The sequence below is a fragment of the Equus asinus genome, chromosome 28, assembly GCF_041296235.1.
Source record: "Equus asinus isolate D_3611 breed Donkey chromosome 28, EquAss-T2T_v2, whole genome shotgun sequence".
Lineage (NCBI taxonomy): Eukaryota > Metazoa > Chordata > Mammalia > Perissodactyla > Equidae > Equus > Equus asinus.
Genome location: NC_091817.1, coordinates 36,689,082 through 36,712,122, shown reverse-complemented (window position 1 = coordinate 36,712,122; position 23,041 = coordinate 36,689,082). Strand labels below are relative to the sequence as shown.

The 23,041-nt window shown below is 47.3% G+C and overlaps 1 protein-coding gene across 5 annotated transcripts; it reads left to right on the top strand.

The window, feature by feature from the left end:
• The first annotated feature begins 35 nt into the window (after positions 1-35).
• DHODH (dihydroorotate dehydrogenase (quinone)) lies at positions 36-22,738 on the top strand. Of its 5 annotated transcripts, none has more exons than XM_070500492.1 (10): positions 36-134; positions 2,048-2,260; positions 4,757-4,956; positions 7,281-7,363; positions 11,465-11,652; positions 12,263-12,376; positions 13,060-13,213; positions 13,361-13,520; positions 14,014-14,108; positions 21,667-22,738. In XM_070500492.1, the coding sequence occupies exons 1-9, from the start codon at positions 114-116 to the stop codon at positions 14,066-14,068; spliced, it is 1,188 nt and encodes a 395-aa protein (XP_070356593.1). In that variant the 5' UTR covers positions 36-113; the 3' UTR covers positions 14,069-14,108; positions 21,667-22,738. The 5 variants fall into 5 exon arrangements, 4 of the variants coding, with proteins under 4 accessions (XP_070356593.1, XP_070356592.1, XP_014696268.3 ...); XM_070500491.1 differs by having other exon boundaries at positions 12,200-12,376; positions 21,667-22,628; XR_011499015.1 differs by lacking the exon at positions 21,667-22,738 and having other exon boundaries at positions 13,361-13,914; positions 14,014-14,363.
• The last annotated feature ends 303 nt before the right edge of the window (positions 22,739-23,041 follow it).

Below are 23,041 nucleotides of genomic sequence, written 5' to 3'. Positions count from 1 at the left end.
GCCCGGCGATTGGTGAATTGGCAGCTCCAGGGGCGTGGATTAGAGGGGGGAGGGTTTACCGCCATTTCCTCCAATGGAAACGAGACAGAGGCGGGCCCAGTGGCGGAAGGAGCATGGCCTGGAGACAGCTGAAAGTGAGTCCAGAAGTGGGGCTCTGAGGTGGCGAGGAGGAGCCCGGACGGGAGCGGGGCGAGGGGATAGGGAGGGCTGTCTTGGAGGAGGAGTGGGCGGGAGGAGGCTCCCAGAGCGTGCGCCACTTTGGCACGTTTGTATGTTCTTGGGGGCACCTGCAAATGCTCATGGCGTGTGCACTTACACGTGTACTTGGTCACTGTGTGTAAACGGCACGTGTAAACCTGGTAGATGCTGATCTGTGTCGGCGCACGTGGGCCAAACTTATTGAACCTTGCACAGGGGCGCCTAGTGAACACATGGCGGCCTGGCATTGTGTGCATTATCCAACGTGGGATGAAATTACAGTAAGACATGGTCCCAACCCTTCTAGATGAAATTTTAGGGTGGGCGTCTAAGTAACGGTGCTCAGATAATTGTTGATTGACATAAGGGGCGTTGCTACAATCTCCTGGAGGAGACTAGAAGCGAGACAATGAGTACCTGATCTGCATCGCCAGCTACGAGTGATCCTTCTAGGCAAATCTGATCAGGTCACTTCCTTGTTTCGGGAACAAAACGCAAATCTTTTTTCTGGCCGATACCGCTGCCCGTCTCCTCAGCTTTTTTTTTAAGCCATACTTTTCCTCACCACTGGTTCCAAATGAACCTTTCTCCTTCTGTTTCGTCGGTGCAACTCATTCTCCTCTGCCACTGAGAGAGCCTTTACACTTCTTCCTCCCTCCACTTCCTCTTAGTTAACTCCTATTTATCCTTTGAATATCAGCTTTAAGTCACCTCCTCCAGGAAGCCTTTCCCTCCAAGATTAGGTTGAGTTCTTCCGTTATCCTATACATTTTTTCTTCAGAGCATTGTCACAGTTGTGTATGTGCATGATCATTGATTTCTATCTCCTCATGCAGCTGTGTTCTTCATGACAGCTGGGACTCCGTCTGTTCAGCCCCCTTTGAGTGCTCAATACTATTTGATGAGTAATTGAATGAATGAATGAGTCACTCAGTATCTGGCAGGGACAATTAGAGAAAAGCATTATGAGCCATGTTTGAGCTTGATCCACTAAGACCTGATGTTCCTTAAAAAACAAATATTTTGCAACCCCCTTTATTATCCTGAAATGGCATTTATGTATAATGTAATCTATGTATAATTTTTAAAAGTCAACATAATGTCCTAACTGGAATATAAAGGAGAAATGAAAGGAATTTGTAAAAAAGTAATATATATTTCAATATGTGAATGTTGGGGCATGAGTCACCTAGAGCGTGAGATAGGTGTTTAAGCCTCTACTTAGAAATCCCAGCGCCACAGGTATGTTTTATTGTCAAACATCCCAAGCAAAGCATCGGCCCATTCTTGATGGGCTTTTCTGAAATGGTGGACAAGTCCTGGTGATGTTCTGTGTGGGACAGTGTAGTCCTCCCTCAGTTTTCAAGGTAATCACATTCCTGGAGAAGTCAATGTATATGAAAACTGTGCAGGAGATAGTTTGTGTTTATGTGGTGAAATATAGTTTGGCTCCAGGCTCAGATAATATGAACAGATATTTTTACCTACTGAATGTCAAACAGTAGGTCCATGTGTCAGATTGTCTCAAAGCAATGCAGGATGTCTGACATTACTGAGTCCTCCCCACTATATCTATTAGCATTCCCCCGACGTGGCCACCACATGTCCCCTAGGGGGCACTGCTGCCCCTCTTGAAAGCTCAGGCCTGGAGTCCTTCAGGGCCAGAGGAGTGTGTGTCAGCAGAAGTGTAGATACAGCTTCTGACTGGGGAGGCCCGTGGGTGAGCAAGACTAGAAAAGAAGGAGACCAGTGTTAGCAGAAGGCTAGGGACATCGCTTCATGTCACATGTCATTATGTCCTCTGTGTGTGTCTGGGTGTAAAGGGCTCAGAGGGTGCTCTTTTTCCCAGAAGCGGGCCCAGGATGCTGTGGTCATTCTGGGGGGTGGAGGACTTCTCTTCGCCTCTTACCTGATGGCCACGGGGGATGAGCATTTCTACGCTGAACACTTGATGCCGGCTCTGCAGAGGCTGCTGGACCCTGAGTCAGCCCACAGGCTGGCTGTTCGCTTCACCTCCCTGGGGCTCCTTCCTCGTGCCTCGTTTGAAGACTCTGACATGCTGGTAGGTGCTCTTGGAATACCTTGTGCGATAGATAGAGGGTCAAGGTCAAAGTCCCCTAATTTACTCAGCTTGGGCTGATCCTTTTGAAAGCCAGAGTCCCAGGTTAGCCCCACTGCACCCCCAAGGAACTGTCATCCCCATCCCCATCAGGACACTGAGGTACAGAGTAGTCAGGTGACTTACTCAAAGGCACACAGCTAGGAAGTGGCTGAGCCAGGATTCAAACCCCTAGAGTCTGGCTCAGCATCCACCCCCTTAGCCCCTATCCTACCTTGCTGCAGTCTCAGGTAGCTCTGCTAAATAGGGAAGCATGCCAGAGTCATTAAACATCTAGTGTGACAGAGGCACATCCAGCCAAGCCCTTTGAGGAAGGCATACAAACACTTGTCCCAGCCTCCTTCAGCCCTAGATTCAACACGTGGGCCCACCACTCGCCCCTGACTGTTCTGTGTGTCAGGGTCCCTGCAGCACACAAGATAGAAGGATCCATGTCATCCCAGAATCTACAGCCTTGTGTAGCCCTGACAGTTTCCATCTGAGACTTCTTACCAAATGGGGGACATTAGAATGATGTGAACACGAAGCAAACACCAACGAGAAGCACTCAGACCTCTCTGGGGACACGTCACTATTGTCCATCAAGGCGCCCTTCTCGACAGTTTCTCTTTTTGTTTTAGAATCCTTTTCGCTTCCCAGCCTGCAGTTTTGAGCTGATGTGTAATTTTACCCGACTTACCATGCCTAGACACTGAAAGGCACTGTAGAATCAGAAAGAGCGTTCTTTTCTCTCTGCCGTCCTCATGCAAAGCTGCTTGTGTGGAAATCCTGGAACCCAGGGTAACAGGAGTGAGTAAGGAGTGGGCTGCAGAGATGGGTGGATTTGGAAGGAAGTAGGTTATGGCGGAGGAGGTACAGAGCTCTGTCCACGTAAACACAGCCGATAGTGAGAGCAACTGTGGCCTCTGACCTGTCGTTCTGAACACTGCTGTGTGGGTCCCCACCTTCAGCACCTCATTAATTAAGATGTAGTCCAGCCTCCTTAACTGACAGCGGGACTCTTGATCATCTCACCCCAACTTAACTTCCTTGTCTGGGCTCTCCATCATTTCCCTAATTCTGTGGTTCTCAGTCCTGGTGGTGTGTTAGAATCACCTGGGGGTGCTTCTGGAAGATACAGATGCTCTGGCCTCATGCCAGACCATAAGTTCTGGGCATGAGGACTAAATGCTCCCCAGGGGATCTGTCACGCACCAGGGTTGAGAGCCACGGTCCTCGAGGAAGGTGCCCTGGTCTAGCACACGTCCTGCCTTATAGTCCCCGAGGTGCTGCGTGCACCCCTGCACCTCCGTGTGTTGTTTCAGCCTTTCCACCTCCTGCTTCCAGGACCAGATGGCGCCCACCCTTGGAGACCTTTGCTAGTCCTGCCAAGGTTTTCCCACCACATCTGCCAGCAGTGATGGATTCCACTGGCAACTGCTGGCTTTATGATAGCTCTTGATTTCTTTCATGGCTTTTAAAGCATTTGTGTTGCTACTAGATTTGTTAGCTCCATCAGGGCAGGAATCCCGAATTACTCAGGAGTCAGGCTAGGCTAGACCTGACAGTAATTAGGCCTTGGTCACTCTCATTTTAGAGAACAGTCTGGAATCCACCCCACATCTGACAGGGAAGAGCTCGTCTCCAGCCACATCCTGGTTCTGGAGCCCAGCAATCACTTCTGCCCAGCCGAGCACTTGCCTCCCTTTCACACCCCACGGGAGTCTGGGACATTGCTGGGGCTTCTATCAGCCTGGCTGAGGAGGGACACAGTTGAGGCTGACTTACTAAGCTGATGAAAGAATTTTGTTGCTTGACACCCTGTTTCAGAAGAGCGCTGTCCAGGGGCTGACCCTAGGGAGTCACTCTCCCCAGCAAGGGTATTGGATAAGAAGGTACAAATCTTAACCATAGTTGGAAAAGACAGTGTCCATCTCCTGCTCAACCCATTGCGGAAACACTATTTTTCTCCTCAGTCTTGGTGATGGTAAAGCCTAATGGTTCTCAAACTCCAGCAGGCATCAGAATCACCTGGAAAGCACTGTTAAAAATAGATTCCCTTGGGGGCCAGCCCAAGTGTAGTGTAGTGGTTAAGTTTGCACACTCGACTTCAGCGGCCTTGTCCAGCCATGCTGTGACAGGTGTCCCACATATAAAGTAGAGGAAGATGGGCATGGATGTTAGCTCAGGGCAAATCTTCCTCAGCAAAAAGAGGAAGATTGGCAGCAGATGTTAGCTCAGGACTAACCTTCCTCAAAAAAAAAAAAAAATGGTTCCCTCAGAACTACATTCTGTCTCACCCTCCCCCAAAGATTCTGATTCCTTGGTCTGAGGACGAGCCCTGGAATCTGATGCTTAGCAAGCTCCCCAGGTGGTTATGATGTAGGTGTGCTGGGGACCACGCTTGGACAAACACCGGTGTAGCCTTGTGTACCTCTGACTTTGTGTCTCTCTCCCCAGGAAGTGAGAGTCCTGGGCCATAAATTCCGAAATCCAGTAGGAATTGCTGCAGGATTTGACAAGCATGGGGAAGCTGTGGATGGACTTTACAAGATGGGCTTTGGTTTTGTGGAGGTAGGCAGTGTTACCCCAAAACCTCAGGAAGGAAACCCCAGACCCAGAGTCTTCCGCCTCCCCCAGGACCAAGCCATCATTAACAGGTAGGTGAGTGGCCCGGAGGTGACAGGGATGCCTGCTTCCCAGCAGGACACTCAGGATGTTTTTTTCTGTCATACAGTGTGGACATTTTTCTGTCATTTGGAATGTTCCAGAACCATTGAGCATCTACTATGTGGAGGCATAAAAGCAGGTTTTATGGTTTCAGTTTAACACGTATACAAAGTGAGGCTTGGAAAGCTACGTAACTTAGCTACAGGCATGACATCATGAGCAGGAGAGCTTGGAACGCATTTAGGCTTATTTGACTTTAGAGTTTGTGCTTTCTCCACATTGTTGCTCCACTGCCTTTGCCAGTGCTGTCCAGTAGAAACATAATGCGAGCCCCATGTGTAATTTAAAATATTCTAGTAGCCCCAATAAAGTGGTAAAAGGAAATAGGTGAAGTTAATTTTAATAATATATTCCAGTTAATTATTTGTAACAATTATATTATTTAACTATAAATAATATGTTCTAAATATCATCATTTTAACATAATTAACATAAAATGATTGTGTGGCCAGTTACTGTCTTTTACTTGTACCAAGTCTTCCAAATCCAGTGTATGTGTGACCTCAGCTCCTCTCAGTGTGGACTGCTCACGTTCAAGTGCTCAGTAGCACGTGTGGCTGCGGCTCTTATATTGGACAGCACAGACCTAGGCTTTGGTAAATTGGAGAATTTAATAATCAAATATGCAGCTGCTTTTAGTAAGAGAGAGGCTTCTAGATTGTGTAAAGCCCTTCTCTTTGTAATCCCTGGGCAGTTTTCACTACAGCAAACCCAAAAGGGAAGAAGGTCCTCCCATTTGGTAACAGAATTTTGAGAGCTTCCTTGGGGGGATTTGATAGGCATCTCTGGGACCATTAATAACCTTCTGGGAGACTGATGGTGGGAAGTTTATTTGGCTGTGCTTCCTGCTTTATTGTGCTTGTTTCAGGGAAATTTTCCAGCATTAGAGATGAAGTTATTGATCTTCCTGCCGCAGTGCAGGCTGGGATGGATATCTTCAGAATGTCCAGGGACAATACATTTGTTTACGATTTGGCTGCAGGTACCAGGATGATGGTACTCGGCAGAATCCCGTAGATGAGAAGTGGCTGAGAGAGGAGGGCCTGTGCTCAGCCTCCTTGCTCTGAGTGGCACATAGTGGGTGCTCAAACGCTTGCTGAATGAACGGAAGAGTTTATTTATTAAGTCAACAATTACATGTGCCACTGCATCCATTAGGTGTTTTCAGCTGCAAGTAACAAAGTGGCGTTTGTTGTTATTTTCTTCTCATAACAGGTGTAGTAGGCAGTTCCAGGGCTGGTTGAGCAGCAGGGCAATTGAGGACTCTGGTCTGGCTTCTCTGGGCCTTCCCTTGTTTGTAAGACGGCTACGCCAGCTGCAAGCATTACGTCCTCGCACGTGGACAACCAAGAGCAGAGAGGGGAAAGGAAGCCTAGATATGGGGGGAATTGTCCCGGAAGTTCCCTGGTGGGCATCACCTGGTGTCTCAGTGACCACACCTGGTCCCATGTTCATGCTTCACTTGCCAGCCAGGCTGGGGAAGGAGTCATTGGCATTTTCACCCATCTCAGGGGAGCTGGGTTCCACTGGCAAAGAGGAAGGGAGGTCAACAACGCAGAGTGGGTCTGGGGAGACGGAGACGAACAAAGATGAGGTCCTTGCCTTTGTGGAGAGTCCAGTGGCACAGGGTGATGGAGAAGTAAGACATGCTCCTTGTCCTCAAGAAGATTATAACCCAGTAGGGGAACTTAAGCATGCATATACATCCCGAGCCAGGAGAAAGCACCCCCTGGATGGCACAGGGTGAGGGATCATTTGTTGCTGGGAGCTTTATGCAGAGAGGAGAGGGAGCATTTGATCTGGTCAGGAAGAGGGGACAGTTTTAAAAGGCAGAAGGATGGGGCAATGGAGTAGCAGGATGGGTTCCAGGAGGTGTTCGTGGAGCACAGGTGGGATGGGGAGGGGTTGTCAGAGTGGTGAGGGCTCCACCGGGTGGGAGGAGTCGGGCTGGCCCCCCACGTCTGGGGCAGCTACGCAGCCGAGTCTGCACTATTTCCAGTGCCAGTTGGCTGAGCGGCTTGTTTGCAGATTTTAATCTTTCTGTTAGTGTTTGATGGTGTTCTGGTAAGCTCTCTAGGAGTTCCAGAGCTGTTTAGACCTTGGAAGTCTAAGAACTGACTCTGATTTTTTTCTTTTCTGTTTTTAAAAGACCTAAGTATACGGTGGAAATGGCCATGGAGCCATCTCTCCAGGGTCTTTGCCTCCGGCTGAGGGCTCTAACCTTGTTCCCTCCTCATCCGTTTGTGTGCTGCAGATACGGATTTAACAGTCACGGACTCTCAGTGGTGGAACACAGGTTACGGGCCAGACAGCAGAAGCAGGCCAGGCTCACAGAAGGTAAAGTGGGAGTGCGTGAGACGGCCCTTCTCATTTGTTGGAAGGAAATGTGGGAGAAACGTCAGGGACATTCCTAGTGAAATGAACATGACTGAGCAATAGGAAAAAACACTCTGGAACTCAGGGCTCATCTCCTAGAGTAAGCTTCCTGGCTCCTCCACAGCCTCCCAGGTTTTAACTGAATTTCACAATTTAGCAAAGACACACTTAGTTTCTGCCTCGTTACGTAACTTTTGTTATATCACAACTAGGGCAGCTCGGAAGTGAGCAGAGTGGCTCCTCTGTGATCACGTAGGTAGTTAAGGTGTGAGCCTGGTTTGAGCGCCATCTCCCTACGTCCCGCTCTGTTGTCCTTTTGTCTATTATATAAATAATGCATGTTAATTACAGAACTGTTAGTAAATACAGAGAAGCATAAAGAAGAAAATTAAGAGGCTCATATTCCTTCCCCGAAGAGATACCTACTCCTGGCATTTGGGAAAATATCCTTCACAACTTGTTTGGAAACACCACACGTTTTTGAAGGCCGCCTTCAGAGATGCTGATGTTTATTCTCTGGGGCTCCCTGCTTTGCTGTCCCTCAGGATGCACGTAATAGTCACGGTGCTGTGTCCTCACCGTACCTTCCCAGGTGCCCTCTGGGATTGTGTGAGGCTGAGGCCATTTGCTTCTTTGGATCCCTCTGGAACTCCTTCCAGGAAGTTTTAGTTTCATTAGTTGTCCTGGTGGCGAGATGAGAAAAACCCCTGGATATCAGATTCATTTCGGGAAGCGACATTGAAAGGGCCGAGACAGTCAGCAGTCTGATTTGGGAGTAGGAGGTGACCTTGTTTAGAAATCCTGGGCTTTGGTAGAACCAGACCCTACTGTACTACAGACCCTCCCAACGGGGGAACTTGGAAGGTCAGAACGTGACTGTCATGGTTTGGGATACTCTCCTGCCTTCTTTTTTTAAAAAATTTTTTATTGAGTTAATGATAGGTTACAATCTTGTGAAATTTCAGTTGTATATTATTGTCTGTCAGTCGTGTTGTAGGTGCACCACTTCACCCTTTGTGCCCACCCCCCACTTTCCCCTGGTAGCCACTAATCTGTTCTCTTAGTCCACAGGTTTAAATTCCTCATATGAGTGGAGTCATACAGAGATTGTCGTTCCCTATCGGACTTATTTCACTTAACATAATTCCCTCAAGGTCCATCCATGTTGTTGCAAATGGGACAATTTTGTTCTTTTTTAAGGCTGAGTAGTATTCCATTGTATATATATATACCACATCTTCTTTATCCAATCATCTGTTGATGGGCACTTAGATTGCTTCCATGTCTTGGCTATTGTAAATAATGCTGCAATAAACATTGGGGTGCATAGGACTTTTGGAATTCTGACTTCAAGCTCTCTGGATAGATACCCAGTAGTGGAATAGCTGGATCATATGGTAGTTCTATTTTTAATTTTTTGAGGAATCTCCATACTGTTTTCCATAGTGGCTGCACCAGTTTGCATTCCCACCAGCAGTGTATGAGGGTTCCTTTTTCTCCACAACCTCTCCAACATTTGTTACTATTTGTTTTAGTTATTTTTGTCATTCTAATGGGTGTAAGGTGATATCTTAGCATAGTTTTGATTTGCATTTCCCTGATGATCAGCGATGATGAACATCTTTTCATGTGCCTATTGGCCATCTGTATATCTTCTTTGGAGAAATGTCTGTTTATGTCTCCTGCCCATTTTTTGATCGGGTTGTTTTTTGGTTGTTGAGTTGTGTGAGTTCTTTATATATTATGGAGATTAAGCCTTTGTCAGATGTATTACTTGCAAATATTTTTTCCCAGTTAGTGGTTTTTTTTTTTGTTTCAATCCTGTTTTCTTTTGCCTTGAAGAAGCTCTTTAGCCTGATGAAGTCCCATTTGTTTATTCTTTCCATTGTTTCCCTTGTCTGGGAAGACATGGTGTCCGAAAAGATCCTTTTAATACTGATGTCAAAGAGTGTACTGCCTACATTTTCTTCTAGAAGCCTTATGGTTTCAGGTCTCAGCTTTAGGTCTTTGATCCATTTTGAGTTTATTTTGGTGAACGGTGAAAAAGAATGGTCAATTTTCATTCTTTTACATGTGGCTGTCCAGTTTTCCCAGCACCATTTGTTGAAAAGACTTTCTTTTCTCCATTGTATGCCCTTAGCTCCTTTGTCAAAGATTAGCTGTCCGTAGACTCTCGTGCCTTCTTGCCCTGCTTTTCTTCCTTTAATTGTCCCCAGTGCTCTTCATACCAGCTCTCTCCCCTCTTCTCCCTTGCCCATCCCCTCACCCCTGCTCTGTCGCTAACAGTCATTGGGGTGAAGCAGTTCTGTAGCCGAGCTCTGCACGTGGTGTGCACCAGCAGCCAGAACCTTGATGACAGCTTACTGCTAGCACCAGGCCAAGGAACGTGAATCGACGAGAGCTGTGGGCCCTTTAGGGACAGAGTAATTCAGCAATTTCTGTCTAACTCCAAAATCTTATCATTTGGGGCAGATGACTGTTCGTGAGAGCTCCACCAGCTACATGAAAGCATGTGTCTCTCAAGCCAGTTTACCTGTGTGAAAAAGAAGTAGAACTTACGAATGGCTTGGCTCGATGGATGCTAGACTTGGGAAGCTTGGTGATCTTGCTGAATCACTTTTGTCTAATTGGGTTCTAACCCCTTCCCCCATGCATGAAACTAGCTATACAAATCTCATTTCAGGCTGATGAAAAAAGGGTGACTACATTTAGGGTATGAGAAGGTGGTTAGCAGGACTAGATGCTATTCTTTGATCCTCCCTGACCTGGCACATGTTTTGTGAGCTAAATTGGTGTTCCAGATCTTTTCCCAACCATCAGGTGGAAAAGCAGCCTTTACCACTGATGTACTGTTGACCTTTGCAGGCAGGATGGTATTTTAGGAGAAGTCAAGTACAGACAGCTCCTTGCTTTCACACAGAGCCTGTTTCTGAAATGTATTTTTCTGAAAGTCCCAAATGCAAGTCAAGTGATAACCTGAGGGATTTTTCAGTTGAGGTGAAGTATTACTTACTGTATAGATTGAGACACTTTTGAGAATGAAGGGCGGGCATTAATCATGCAGCCCCGGCTGCAGGAGCAATCAGGACTGTCCTGGGAGCCCTGGGGTGTGTGGTCACCCAATTTACATGGGGGAGTCCCTTCTCAGAGAACTGAAATGATAAATTATAAAATAATTATACCTCTACATTGTAGACATGATAATTGAAAGTATTTTCCAGTATTTGATACATATACTTTAATTTTGCTTTTTCTTAGCAACTGCACACCAGTCACCTGACTCAAGTCCAGCAAGCAGCCTCTGAGTAAACAGTTGTCCCTTCCGACAGGCCTGTTCCTTTCTGTCTCTTCTCAGTTGTTTTACATTTATGAGCCCTACCTTTTTTTTCTATTAAGAGAAATGTTTAATTAATCATCAAACATCCAGCCTGTGGAAACAGCTGCCCTGGCCCAGGATCCACAGGGAGGAGAGGCTCTTAGGGTTATTTTTCAGTGGGGACATCAGGGGCCTCAGGACTCTCCCTGCCCCCCCAAACAGACGAGCTGGTAAATTGCGTGCAGTGTTGGTATATGTATGTGCGTATACATACATATGTTATGTGATTCAACAGAAAGAAATTTAAAATAAGGAAAGAAAGATCACATGGGGCGGGGATGTCTTCAGACCCACCTGGGGGCAAGAGACATGACATCTGGCACAATGGAGCATTCCTGTCTCTGGGGTGGCAGAGGAGTGTGGATCCCTACCTTTTTTATCACTAGTATTTGTACTCTGAACTTCTCCATTTTCCATTAAATATTAAAAATGAAAAAGGGCACGATGCAGTAAAGCCTCTAATAGTTGCCCACACATTGCTACACGGACGGAGACGGTGAGCGTTTTCTAGTCGGCAGGCAGCACCATGCAGTAGCTCACTGGGTTTGTCACCTGCTACAGAAGGTTCAGATTTGGAGGTGGAAGGCCCATAACGATGTTTATGGGCTGTTTAGTCATAGACAGCTTCAAGATATTGTACAGGAGATGGTGAGTGGGGACAAAATATTGACCAGTGCTATTTACAGATGGGCTGCCACTAGGAATAAACCTGGGGAAGAATAAGACCTCGGCGGACGCTGCCTTGGACTACGCAGAGGGGGTTCGGGTCTTGGGTCCCTTGGCTGACTACCTGGTGGTGAACGTGTCCAGTCCCAACACTGCTGGGCTGCGGAGCCTTCAGGGAAGGGCTGAGCTGCGCTGCCTGCTGACCAAGGTGGGCAATTACATCTCCAGGCTCTGCTCCACCTGCTTGTCTGACTGACTCCTGTCCATTGTCCAAGGCAACAAAGCTTCAGTGTCACTATTGAGGAGCTGTCCTTACATCTGGGTCAGTTAGGATGCCTCGCTATACTTCTCACTCCCTATCATAACAGTGCTTATGCTCAATAGTCATTAGTTGCCCCGTTATCTGTCCCTGCTGTTAAACGATAATGTCCGTGACAGCAGGGACCATGTCTCTGTCCTTAGCAGCTAGCACATTGAATGAATGAGCGAATTGAATGACTTTTCATCAAACAATACTCGTGACAGTATTTCCTTGTTATCTCTTAGGAATAAAAGTCTAAATAAACCTTAATATATTAGCTGATGCCAGTGACATTAGGGATTTAATCTTGGGGATCCCTTAGTTCAAGAGAATGGAATCAGATCTGTCTTGAAGGGGTCATTGCAGAACTGAGAGCTGTGTTTCCTGAAAAGGAGAAATTGCTCATGCTTTAGTTTGATCGCTGGTGTAAAAACACCCTGGTCTGTGGCCGCAGGTCATGGTTGCACCATTGGGCTGTGGTCTTGGGGTCCCCATCTCTGGCCACATGTTGCTCCAGGTGCTGCAGGAGAGGGATGCCTTGAAGGAAGCGCACAAGCCGGCCGTGCTGGTGAAGATTGCGCCTGACCTTACAGCCCAGGACAAGGAGGACATCGCCAGTGTGGTGAGAGAGGTGCGAGCTGGGGCCCGGGCCTAGGGGATAGCCTCATTGCTCGTGGAGGCCTTTAGGCCAGCTGGGCTAGCCCGGAGCGGCAGACCTGTGGTTTCCTTTCTGTGGTATTGAGGGCTGGTCTGGTGACTATCATGATGCAATTCTTCATAATAAAAAGCGAATGTTTGAATAAATCTTTGAGTGAGTCTTTTTCTCATGCCTCTTCCCTCCTCTCTTTCCTCTCTTCATCCAGCAAGGGCTGTAAGGCTTGTGCTTGCATCCTTGGCCAGTCTTGGTCAGACTGGAGTATTCTGGCTCTCTCTCTCCAGTCTAACACCAGGTCTCAGAGTTGTAGGAGAGCACTGGAAACACAGGCTGAGCCTGGCAGTCCTGGGTTCAAATCCTGGTTCCACCACTTACTATGTGGAAGCCTGGGACAAGACAGGCTAAAGTGGGTTGTTCTACGGATTTAACCCTGTCCTAGTGGAACCTTATGGGTGGTTGGTATATGGTGGCTGCTGTTGTCATGTTGGGGCGCATTCTGATACTTGTTCAAGAAGCATAGTGAGGTCTAGTACAGCTCTTGCTTCTGGGGGCTACAGGCGTGGGCTCCTGGCCTGGCTGCTGTCCCAGGCCCCTGGGGAAGCTCCTCCAAGTCCATCAGTGCCATGACTAGCAGGTTCTTTCTCTGTCTCATGTGGCAGTTGGGTGTTGATGGATTGATTGTCACGAACACCACAGTGAGTCGCCCTGCCAGCCTCCAGGGTGCCCTGCGCTCTGAAACGGGAGGGCTGAGTGGGAAGCCCCTCCGGGATTTATCAACGCAAACCATCCGGGAGATGTACGCACTCACCCAAGGCAAGGATTCGGTGTCTGTGTCTTCACATTTGTGTGTGGGCTGGGCTCTGGGGTTGTGATCAGAATCGGTGTTCCCTGAACTGTATTCGGCAGGGGGGCCGGAGGGCTGAAGGCTTCTTCATGGGGTCGCCATGTGCTTCTCTGCAGGCAGAGTCCCCATAATTGGGGTTGGTGGTGTGAGCAGTGGGCAGGACGCGCTGGAGAAGATCCGGGCAGGGGCCTCCCTGGTGCAGCTGTACACGGCCCTCACCTTCCAGGGGCCGCCCGTGGTGGGCAGAGTCAAGCGGGAGCTGGAGGCCCTTTTGAAGTGAGTGGGACCGCACGTGGCTTGAACCAGAAGTTAACGTGGTATTGATCCAGAATGACTCGAATCAAGGGGATGCCATTCATCTGTCTGTATTTACTCTTCATTCAAAAAGGATTTGAGGGCTACACTCCAAATGCAGGGGAAAATTACTCTTGCTCCTTTGATGAAGGACAAACAGTGCCAAGGGTTTCCAGATTAACTTCTACGGCAATGGTGTTCACAGGCCTGAGGAGTTCTGGCGGCATTCTAATTAATTCAGAAACATTGGCTTGATGACAGAGCTGACAGTACTTAAAATCAACTCCCTTGCTAATCTGAAGACCTGGGTGGAAATATCTCTGGGTTCCTGGGTGAAGACACTGTAGAGCGCACGTGTTTGGGAGAGAGGGGGCAGGTACGTCGATGGGGCAGGTAGACTAGGTGGACGTGGGCTTTCAGTAAGAGCAGGGCCTGGCCTTCACTATTTGCTGAACTGCTTTGTTTTCTCTTCCAGGGAGCAGGGTTTTACCAGAATCACGGATGCCATTGGAGCCGATCATTGGAGGTGAGGACGTTGAAGCCTGATCTGGAATCTTTCCACTGCATCAGGTGAGCCTTTGTGGCTGGATTGAGAAAGGAGAACCATATTCCCCCAAACCACAAGAGCTCTTCCTTCAGGCAGACTGTGGAAGCAATCATGAGGGTCACCAGAATCAGCACAAAGCTTTCTGCACTCACCTGTCAGACCAGGAACTGCATTTGTGATTTTTTCTAGACTCAACTCCCAGAATCCTTTAATATTGCAAGGACATTAAATATTCGGGGGAAAAATCATGGAAAAAATAAAGCTATTTAACACTTGGATTTAAATCCCAGCCTTTTCTAGAGAGCCCTGGACTCCAGCCAGACGCTGCAGGTCTTTCCAGGTCTCTGCTGCCTGGGGTCTGCAGTGGGCTTCCCAGGAGCTTAACTCTCTTTCTTTCTAGCTTTATTTTTATTTAAGTTTTTAACTTTGTTTTGAAAATATTTCAAATGTAGACAAAAGCTGTAGGAATAGGGCTTGTGGATGGCTGTTTTCTCCCTGTGTCTGTGTGTGTCTGGCTTCTGATCGCTCCTTAGAAGGCCACTAGTCATATTGGATTGGGGCCCATCCCAGTGACCTCACTTTAACTTGATTACCTCCGTAAAGACCCTCTCTCCAGATAAAGTCACATTTTGAGGTACTGGGGGTTGGGATTTCACATAATTTTGGGGAGACACCATTCAACCCATCACAGGAATTGTGCTTGCAGTCCCCTGTCTTTAATATCTGTGACTTGGGTGCCATCGGGCAGACAGTTCTTCAGGTGCTTGAGACACTAGACAAGAAGCTAAGGAGGTGTAGTCATTAACTAAAGAAATAGAGAAACACTAATCTTTTCAACACCGAAGAGCGCATGGTGCCGAGAAGCTGGAAAGCTGGGCAGTGCAGTCGTCTGGCACGCCTTCATGGCCAACAGAACCTTACCTTTGTTCCCATCACCAAAATCTCAGTACAGATGTTCTTGGAAATTTGATTTCTTGTAGCTCTGTGAAGAAGCACATAGCTGCAACTGAGATAACATGTCCTATTGCCTCATTATTTAATCTGCAGCCTGTGCACTCTCTACCCGCTCCCTCACTCTGCCAAGAAACCAAAGTCAGGCTCCCGCTGTCTTTTTCAAAGATCTTTTTCCTATTTTTTTAATCTTATGAAAATACCTACTCACAAATAAATTTAAACAATACAGCCCATAAATAAAAGTGTACCTCTTTCCCCATCAAGCAATTCCACCTCCCAGAGGTAATCACAGTCAACTTTTGTATCTATCTAGATTTTTCCAGACATTTTTCTTTGTATATACAAACACATGTACCCATAGCTATCTTTTTTTTATCTGTCTGCACATGCATATATAGAAATGTTTCAAGAAGAAGGGGACAAAGAAGTATTTACTAGTACCGAATCACACGAGAGTAAATTGCTGATCCGATGCCCCATCATCCAATATTTTAGTGTGGACTTCTTGCAAACAAGTACATTCTGCTCCACAACCACAACAGAACCATCAAAATCAGGGTGTCAGCACTGATAGTTACTTCTATCTCATCTTCAGGCCATGTGATAAGCAGCATTTCTAAAAGGCTCCCTCTCCCCAAATGCCCGGCCCTGATCCCTGGACCTACTATGATGAGAGTCACTCCCATGACTGTGTTGTGTTATGTGCTTCAAGATAGGAACCTCCTTGAAGATGGGAAAGTATTTGGGTGGGTCTAATCTGATCACACGGGTCCCTTGAAAAGCAGAGCTTGTTTTCTCTGGCTGGGGGAAGAAGGCATCAGAGAGATTTGCAGCATGAGAAGGGATCAAAGTGCTGTTGCTGCCTGGAAGATGGGAGGGTGGGGTGCGGGTAGGTGAGAAGGAATTTTGGCCCCTGGCTGACAGCCAGCAAGGAAACAAGATCTCAGACCTACAGCCACCAAGAACTGGATTTCGCCAACAATTGAATGAGCTTGGAAGCAGATGCTTTCCAAAGTCTTTGGGCAAGAACCTGACCTGGCCAACACCTTGATACTGGCCTTGTGATACCCTGAGCATAGGACCCAGCTGAGCCTCAACTTCTGATGTAGAACTGGGAGCTAATAAATGCGTGTTGTTTCAAACCAGTAAGTTTGTGGTAATTTGTTACACAGCAATCGAAAACTAATACAGGCCACCTTCACGTTTTGCCACTTGTCTCAGTCATGTCCTTAGGAGTATCCAGTTCACATGTTGCATTTGGCTGTCATGTCTCTTTAGTCTCCTCTGTCTGGAAAAGTTCCTACCCATCCTTGACTTCATGTCCTTGACACTTTTGAAGATGAGAGGCCAGTTACTGTGTAGACTGTCCCTCATTTGGGTTTGTCTGGTGTTTCCTTGTGGCTGGATTCAGGCTGTGCAGCTTTGGCAGGGACATTATAGAAGCAACTCTGTGTTCTCATGGCTTCCTACCAGGTGACACATGATTTCAGTCTGTCCCATTACTCGTAATGTTTACTTGGATCACTTGAAGGTGTGTCTGCCAGTCTTCTTCACTGTAAAGTTACTAATTTTTCTTTGTAATTAATAAATATTTTGTAGGGAAGTACTCTGAAACTATGTAATTATCCTGTTCCTCATCAAACCTTCACTTTATTCATTGATTTATATCAGCATGGCCTCATAATTTTCAATTTTATTCAATGGCTCATAATCCATTACTGTCATTATTTTGATGCCCAAATTTCTTATATTTGGCCAATGGGAACCTCTTCAGGTGGGTTTTGTGTCCTTTTGACGTGTCTTCATTATTCTCTGAGCATCTCCTTGCTTTCTGGCATAAGACGTTACAACTCATCAGATAATTTCCCTGCCCCAGCCTAGGAATCAGCATTTCTCCACTGAACCCTGGGTCCTTTTATTGTAGAATGGCACTTAGAAACCAACATCTGGATGCTGAGTATCCTCATTGCCACCGGGCTGTTGCTGCTCCCAGGCCCTCTCAGTGGAGCTGGGGAATATACATGTGTGTACACACACACACACACACACACCCCCCTATATTTCCACATCTTTAACCATGTGTTCAGACTGATACCTTCAATTCCAATGACAAACCATAAGGTTCATTCTCATTTCTTCCCATATTTGTGACTCCCTCCTCTGAAAGAGGAAACCCTGGCTCCCTTTATACTTACTCTATTTTCTTATTTGATCCATCCTCTTGTAACTAATCTCTGGTTTCTACTTCCCTGCCACGTGTGGGCATCCTTTTCCCTTGCTTGGGTCCTGACGCCTCCAAGACCCCCACTCCATAGGTACCCCCCTCACTTTGGGCAGCTCTACCATCTGCTCCAGGCTGCTCCCTAGGTCAGACATCCTCTTCACCCCCTTCAGGCTCTGTCTCTTGTGCTGGCCTGTTCCCCTGCATGGTCACTTTCCTCAAAAGCTGGGACTCTGACACTCCACACCAAGTCCCAGTACACACACATACAGTCACTTTGTGGACACCCTCCTCATTCTGTGTGGGCTTCGATACTCTGCTTTGAGCCACCTGCTCCTCTTTCGCCCCCTGCCTTGCTCTGTGCCACCTAACGGCTTTATGACAACTGTTCAGGAAGAGGAAGAAAAGGGGGGAAGAATTACCCTTTGGAAGGTTCTCTGTGGAGACTGACATTGTATCTCTCAGCACAGCTGTAACAGGCTGCTGTTTCTTTCCTTGAGCACCACAGTAAGTAGCTGGCTTGCATTCACGGGCTGTGTGGTGTAAGGAGTACCTATTTTTTGGGGGGGAAGAAGATTGTCCCTGAGCTAACATCCATGCCAATCTCCCTCTATTTTGTATGTGAGATGCTGCCACAGCCTGGCTTGATGAGTGGTGTGTAGGTCTGCACCCGGGCTCTGAACCATGAACCCTGGGCTGCAAAAGTGGAGCACCAAAATTAACCACTATGCCAACAGGCTAGCCCCTTGGGAGTACCTTTTTTTTTTTTTTTTTTTTTTGGTGAGGAAGATTGGCTCTGAGCTAATATCTGTGCCAATCCTCCTCCATTTCTTATGTGGGACACTGCCACAGTGTGGCTTGATGAGCAGTGTGTAGGTCCGTGCCTGGGATCCAAACCTGTGAACCCTGGGCTGCCAAAGTGGAGTGTGCAAACTTAACCACTATGCCATGGGGCTAGCCCAGGAGTACCTATTTTATTTAATGCTGAAACTACACTCAGAGCCCAGAGAAGCTCACAGAGCTGGGAGACACGTGAGAGAAGCACCAGACTGATGATGCTTGAGTCTCTCCTTGGGGCCCAGGATCAACAAGCGGAATGGTGCGCAGAACTGCTAATACTATTTACATCATTCGCTCTTGCACTTTGTGTCCAGTGCATAATTGGCATTGCTTGCCAATTTCACACTGGTTGCATTAGTTACATATAAGTTGTTCATAAGTTAAATCTTATCCTACAGCTTACTTTTTTTCACGTCCACGTGCATCCCTTAGATCTGCCTTGCTCTTCCTAGCAGCCCCCTGGTTTCCCACAGCATAAACACCTCGGTGTTTACTTAGAGGCAGACACACGGGCTGCTCTCAGTTGCTCACATCAGGGACAACGCTGCTGGGAGGTTCCTGCTCTGCGTATCTGCGTGCTCTTCCAGGAGAACTACTGGAAACCAGATTCCCGGAAGTGGGGGCGCCCGGGCAAAGGTTATATGCACTTAAAATCTTGCTAGTTATTGCCAACTTTCCCTGAGGGAGGGCTGTGCCAATTTACTTTCTCTCCAGCTTTGTAAGAGAGGCCCCTTCCCTCTTAAATTGCCCCACGCTGGAACTTCCAAGTACTGGTCTGGAATAAGCTGTTTTTCCTTCTCCACTTTCTCACAGGGGAATAGCTTACATTATGTCTCTTCCTTGGTGGAAAAAGAAAAAAGGAACTGTGGGCTTAGCAAGCCACTTTGGGTGTAGCCAGAGTGATTGCCACATCCATTTCTGTGGGTGCATGTGTGTGGGTGCGTGTGTGCGTGACTCTCACTAAGTCAGACTCCAGGGAAAGGGGTGTAGTGCCCCTGGGTTCTCCATTCTCACTGTCTCAGGCAACCCTGCCCGTGTCTCCTCCTGCCAGTGGGGCCCACCAGTGGGCTCAGGTGTGTACGGGCAGTTTCCTTCAAAGGGGCAGGTACATGACAGCACACCCACCCGGGGTTTTGAAAAAATCAATTTTCCGCCGGCTTTCTCATAGGCTGCTCTGGCCCAGGCTCTGCAGCCAACATGCTGTCCAGTCATCCATGGAGACGGGAGCAGGAAACCATCCCATGAGAGAGGTGTTCATAAGGTCAAGCTGGAGACGGAGACCCACAGCTGAGATGACTGGCTCCCTGTCACCTCGGGGGCCATGGCTATGACTTGGATAGCTCAGGAGGTTATTGGTGGCCTTCATTCAGTGCCTCCTGGCAGGAAATCAAGTGTGCAGGACACTGGGGGTTCATTTGGCTCTGCTCTCACCGGCAGACGGAGGACCCTGCCCTTCAGGTCCAGGTGGCTTGCCATCCAGGAGGGCCAGCCAGTGTCTCAGCTGACCGAGAAGGCAGAGACCTGCATGTTTTATGTGGCATCTCCAGTGTTTAAGATTTGAGCTGATGTGCCAGTCCCTTAAAACTGGTGCGTGGGCCAGACGTGAATCAAGCAGCAATTAACTCCCTCGAGCCGGGAGCACCAGCTGGGGAAGGCTGCAGGGGATAACATCAGGGGAAGGGCCACCCTACCTGGGGTGGGGGCAGGAAGGCACTGGATGCGCTGCTGACTCCACGACTCCCGGCGGGCGGCGGGGGGAGGGAAGAGGGCAGAATTCAGAGTCGGCCGCGGGAGTTGCCTAACCCCACGGAGACCCTGTTTTCTAACCTGGAAAAACAATGGTTTGGAGGATTAAATGATGTCCTAACAGCAACTTTTAAAAAGATGCGTACTACATGCCAGGCACCATGTACTGATTAGCTGTGGGCAATCATGTAAATTTTGTGTGCCTTAGTTTCCCAATGTGTAGAATGGGGAGAAGGGCAGTACCCATCTCAAAGGCTTGTTATGAGGACTAAACATGGAGTGCAGTGGCGTTTAGCACATCCTACCCTCCTAATAAATGTTATTTTCTACTATTTCTAATCATCATAAAAATTCTGTATTCTGTAAATAGGTATTACTACTCCTGTATTTACAGATCAAACTAGGGCTTTGGGAGATTAAATAACTTCCCCAAACGAGGCAGGCAGGCGTCAGCAGAATTGGGCCCCAGAGCCTGAGTGTCTCCTTCCGAGGCAGGAAAAGGGGCTCACAGGACCTCTGGAAAGTAGCATTAGTTCCTTTTCCCTCAAACCTTCATCTTCTTTTAACATACAGACTTCCTGCTTTCATAGAAACTTGCCCCTGGGCACTTGATCGGTCTGAAATAAGGTGGTAGAATGGGGTCTAGTGATGAAAGCTCGGAGCCCACAGAGGTGGGGAACATTCTGTGGGAACCATGGTGCCAGCCGGGTGAGCCTCAGGCTCTAAAACATAGCAGCTTGAAACGACAATCATTTATTATCCCACAGTGTCTCTGGGTCAGGAATTCAGGAGCAAATGAGTTGTGGCTCAGGGTCTCTCATGAGGCTGTAAAGAAGACACTGGCTGGGGCCGCATCATCTAAGGCTTACCTGGGGCTGGAGGATCCGCTTCCAAGATGGTTCACTCACGCGGCTCATGAGTTGGTGCTGGCTGTTGGCAGGAAGCGTCAGTGGATCCGTCCCCAGGGCTGCCTGAGTGTTCCCACACCGCGGCGTCTGGCTTCTCCCAGAGTGGGTGGCCTAAGAGGGAGCAAGGTGGGAGGCTACAATGCCTGTTAGGACCTAGTTTCAGAAGTCACAGCCATTACTATGCCACGTTCCTTCTGTTCATTAGAATAGGGTTGCTGGTTTTAGCAACAAACAAACAAAAACAAGATGTCCAGTTCATTTTGAATTCTGGATAAACACTGAATAAACTTTTAGTATAAGTGTATCCCATGCAATATTTTGGACTTATACTAAGATTTATTTGTTGCTTATCTGAAATTCAAATTTAATTGGGCATCGTGTATTTTATCCAGCAATTCTATGTTAGAAGCAAGTCATTCAGTCTAGCCTACACTCGGGGGAGGGGAATTAGGTCCCATTGTTGAAGGGAGGAATGCCAAAGAATTTGTGGAGATATTTCTAACCACTACAAGCAGAATTTTGAAAAACTTCATTTGGTCTTGGGATCTGTGGATAATTGCATGGGAGCCTAATAGGATGAAGAAGTTGTTCTGAGACAAGAAGGCTGTCTTCATAATAATCTCAAACAGTTGTAAGTTTACAGCAATACCTTCCTTGATCCTCAGACAGCCCTGTGGGGTAGGTGAGGTAGCAACTGTGGTCCTCGTTCCACAGAGGAGGAAACTCAAGGAAAGTGTCTGCTCCAAGATGAGACGGGCAGGAACGGCAGAGGGAAGGCAGATTCTGCTAATTTCCAGCCTTAGCACTTGGTCCACTTTACCCAGAGGGGTCCTGAGATCCTGCCGGTCCCTCCACTACATCAGATGTCTTGGATTCACTTTCTGTCTTCTGCCACGTTGTTATCTCGAGTAGGTGATTGGACCTGTGGATCCTCGCTGCCGTGCTGCATCCGGGTAACGGGGGAGACCCCTGGTGAAGCTGAGGCCAAGATGCAGTCTTCTCTCTCCACACCACAAACTCTGGCACCCACCCTGGCTAAGACTGTGGATGAATGGACTGGCTGCAGAGTGCCAACAGGAACATCACTCCTTCTCATCAGGAGGCCGTCAACCCCCATGAAAAAGACTGCGGAACAGCCAAACCGAATAGAGAATTACTCTCCCCCAATTTTTATTATAAGAAATTTAGACATACAGAAAAGTTGAAAGAACAGTATAATAAATATCCATACCCCCTCTGCCCAGACTCAGTAATGCTTACTATCTTTTCCATGTTTTCTTTATCAATCTTTTACCTATTTATATACCGTATTTTGATGAACCGTTTTGAAGGAAGTGGTAGATGCAGGACACTACTCCTAAGTACTTCATAGCCTGCATCTTATAAAAATAAGAACAGGCTCCTATGAAACCATAATTCTATAATCACACCTAAGAAAATTAGCCACGATTCTCCAATATCATCTAACATTCAGTCCATATTCTAATCTTCCCTATTGTCCTCAAAATATCTTCTATAGTCAATCAAAGTTTACCTATACGTCTCTATAGTTTTTTAAAATCTAGGTCACTTCTGAAGAGATCAGGCTAGTTATCTTGTAAACAGTTCTATGTTCTGGATTCTAAAAATAAACGCTATATTTCCTTTAGTCTTTGATCTCCATTGGAGCTGTATGAGGATATTTGAGCAAATTCTACTCAATGAGATATATGTGAAAGTATTGTGTTCAACTTTGGGAAGTCTTCTATTGCCTGGAACATGGGTATGATGGCTGGAGCTCTGGCAGCCATCTTAGACCTGAGGAACAGGGTCACCCCAGAGGCAAAATCTGGAAAGAGCTTCACAGAACTGCCATACCAGCTCTGTCTGCTGACTTCTCCACCTCTTTTATTTGGGAAAATAAAATCTCGTGTGCTTAAGTCACTATTAATTGGGATTTTTATCTCATATTTAGCTAAATTTAATTCTGTCTAATAAAGAAGTCAGATTAAAGCCTATGGTAATCTTGTATTTGCCTGGAAGATATATCATCTGCTTTCTACTTGGCTAAGACACATTTCAGGAGTTCTCTTTCCTCCAGGTGCAGATCTCTGGTACCAGCGCACCGTGAGAATGTGCTCAGACTATCATGTTACCTTCCCTCTAGTGTTGAATGCATCTTGGCAGTCAGGGAAATGTTCTGTAAGAATCTTGTGGTTATAAATGTGGGAAATAAAGTCAGTGTGCTTGTCCCAGGTGAGAGGACACCAGAGCACAGGGCCGAGAGCTGTGGGAGCAGGAGCAGAGT

Coding starts and splice junctions, on each gene's coding strand:
- DHODH (XM_070500491.1), top strand. CDS start 114: ATGGCCTGGAGACAGCTGAAA. Junction 4,957..7,280: donor GACCAAGCCATCATTAACAG/GTAGGTGAGTGG, acceptor TGTGTGCTGCAG/ATACGGATTTAACAGTCACG. Junction 13,214..13,360: donor GATGTACGCACTCACCCAAG/GCAAGGATTCGG, acceptor GCTTCTCTGCAG/GCAGAGTCCCCATAATTGGG.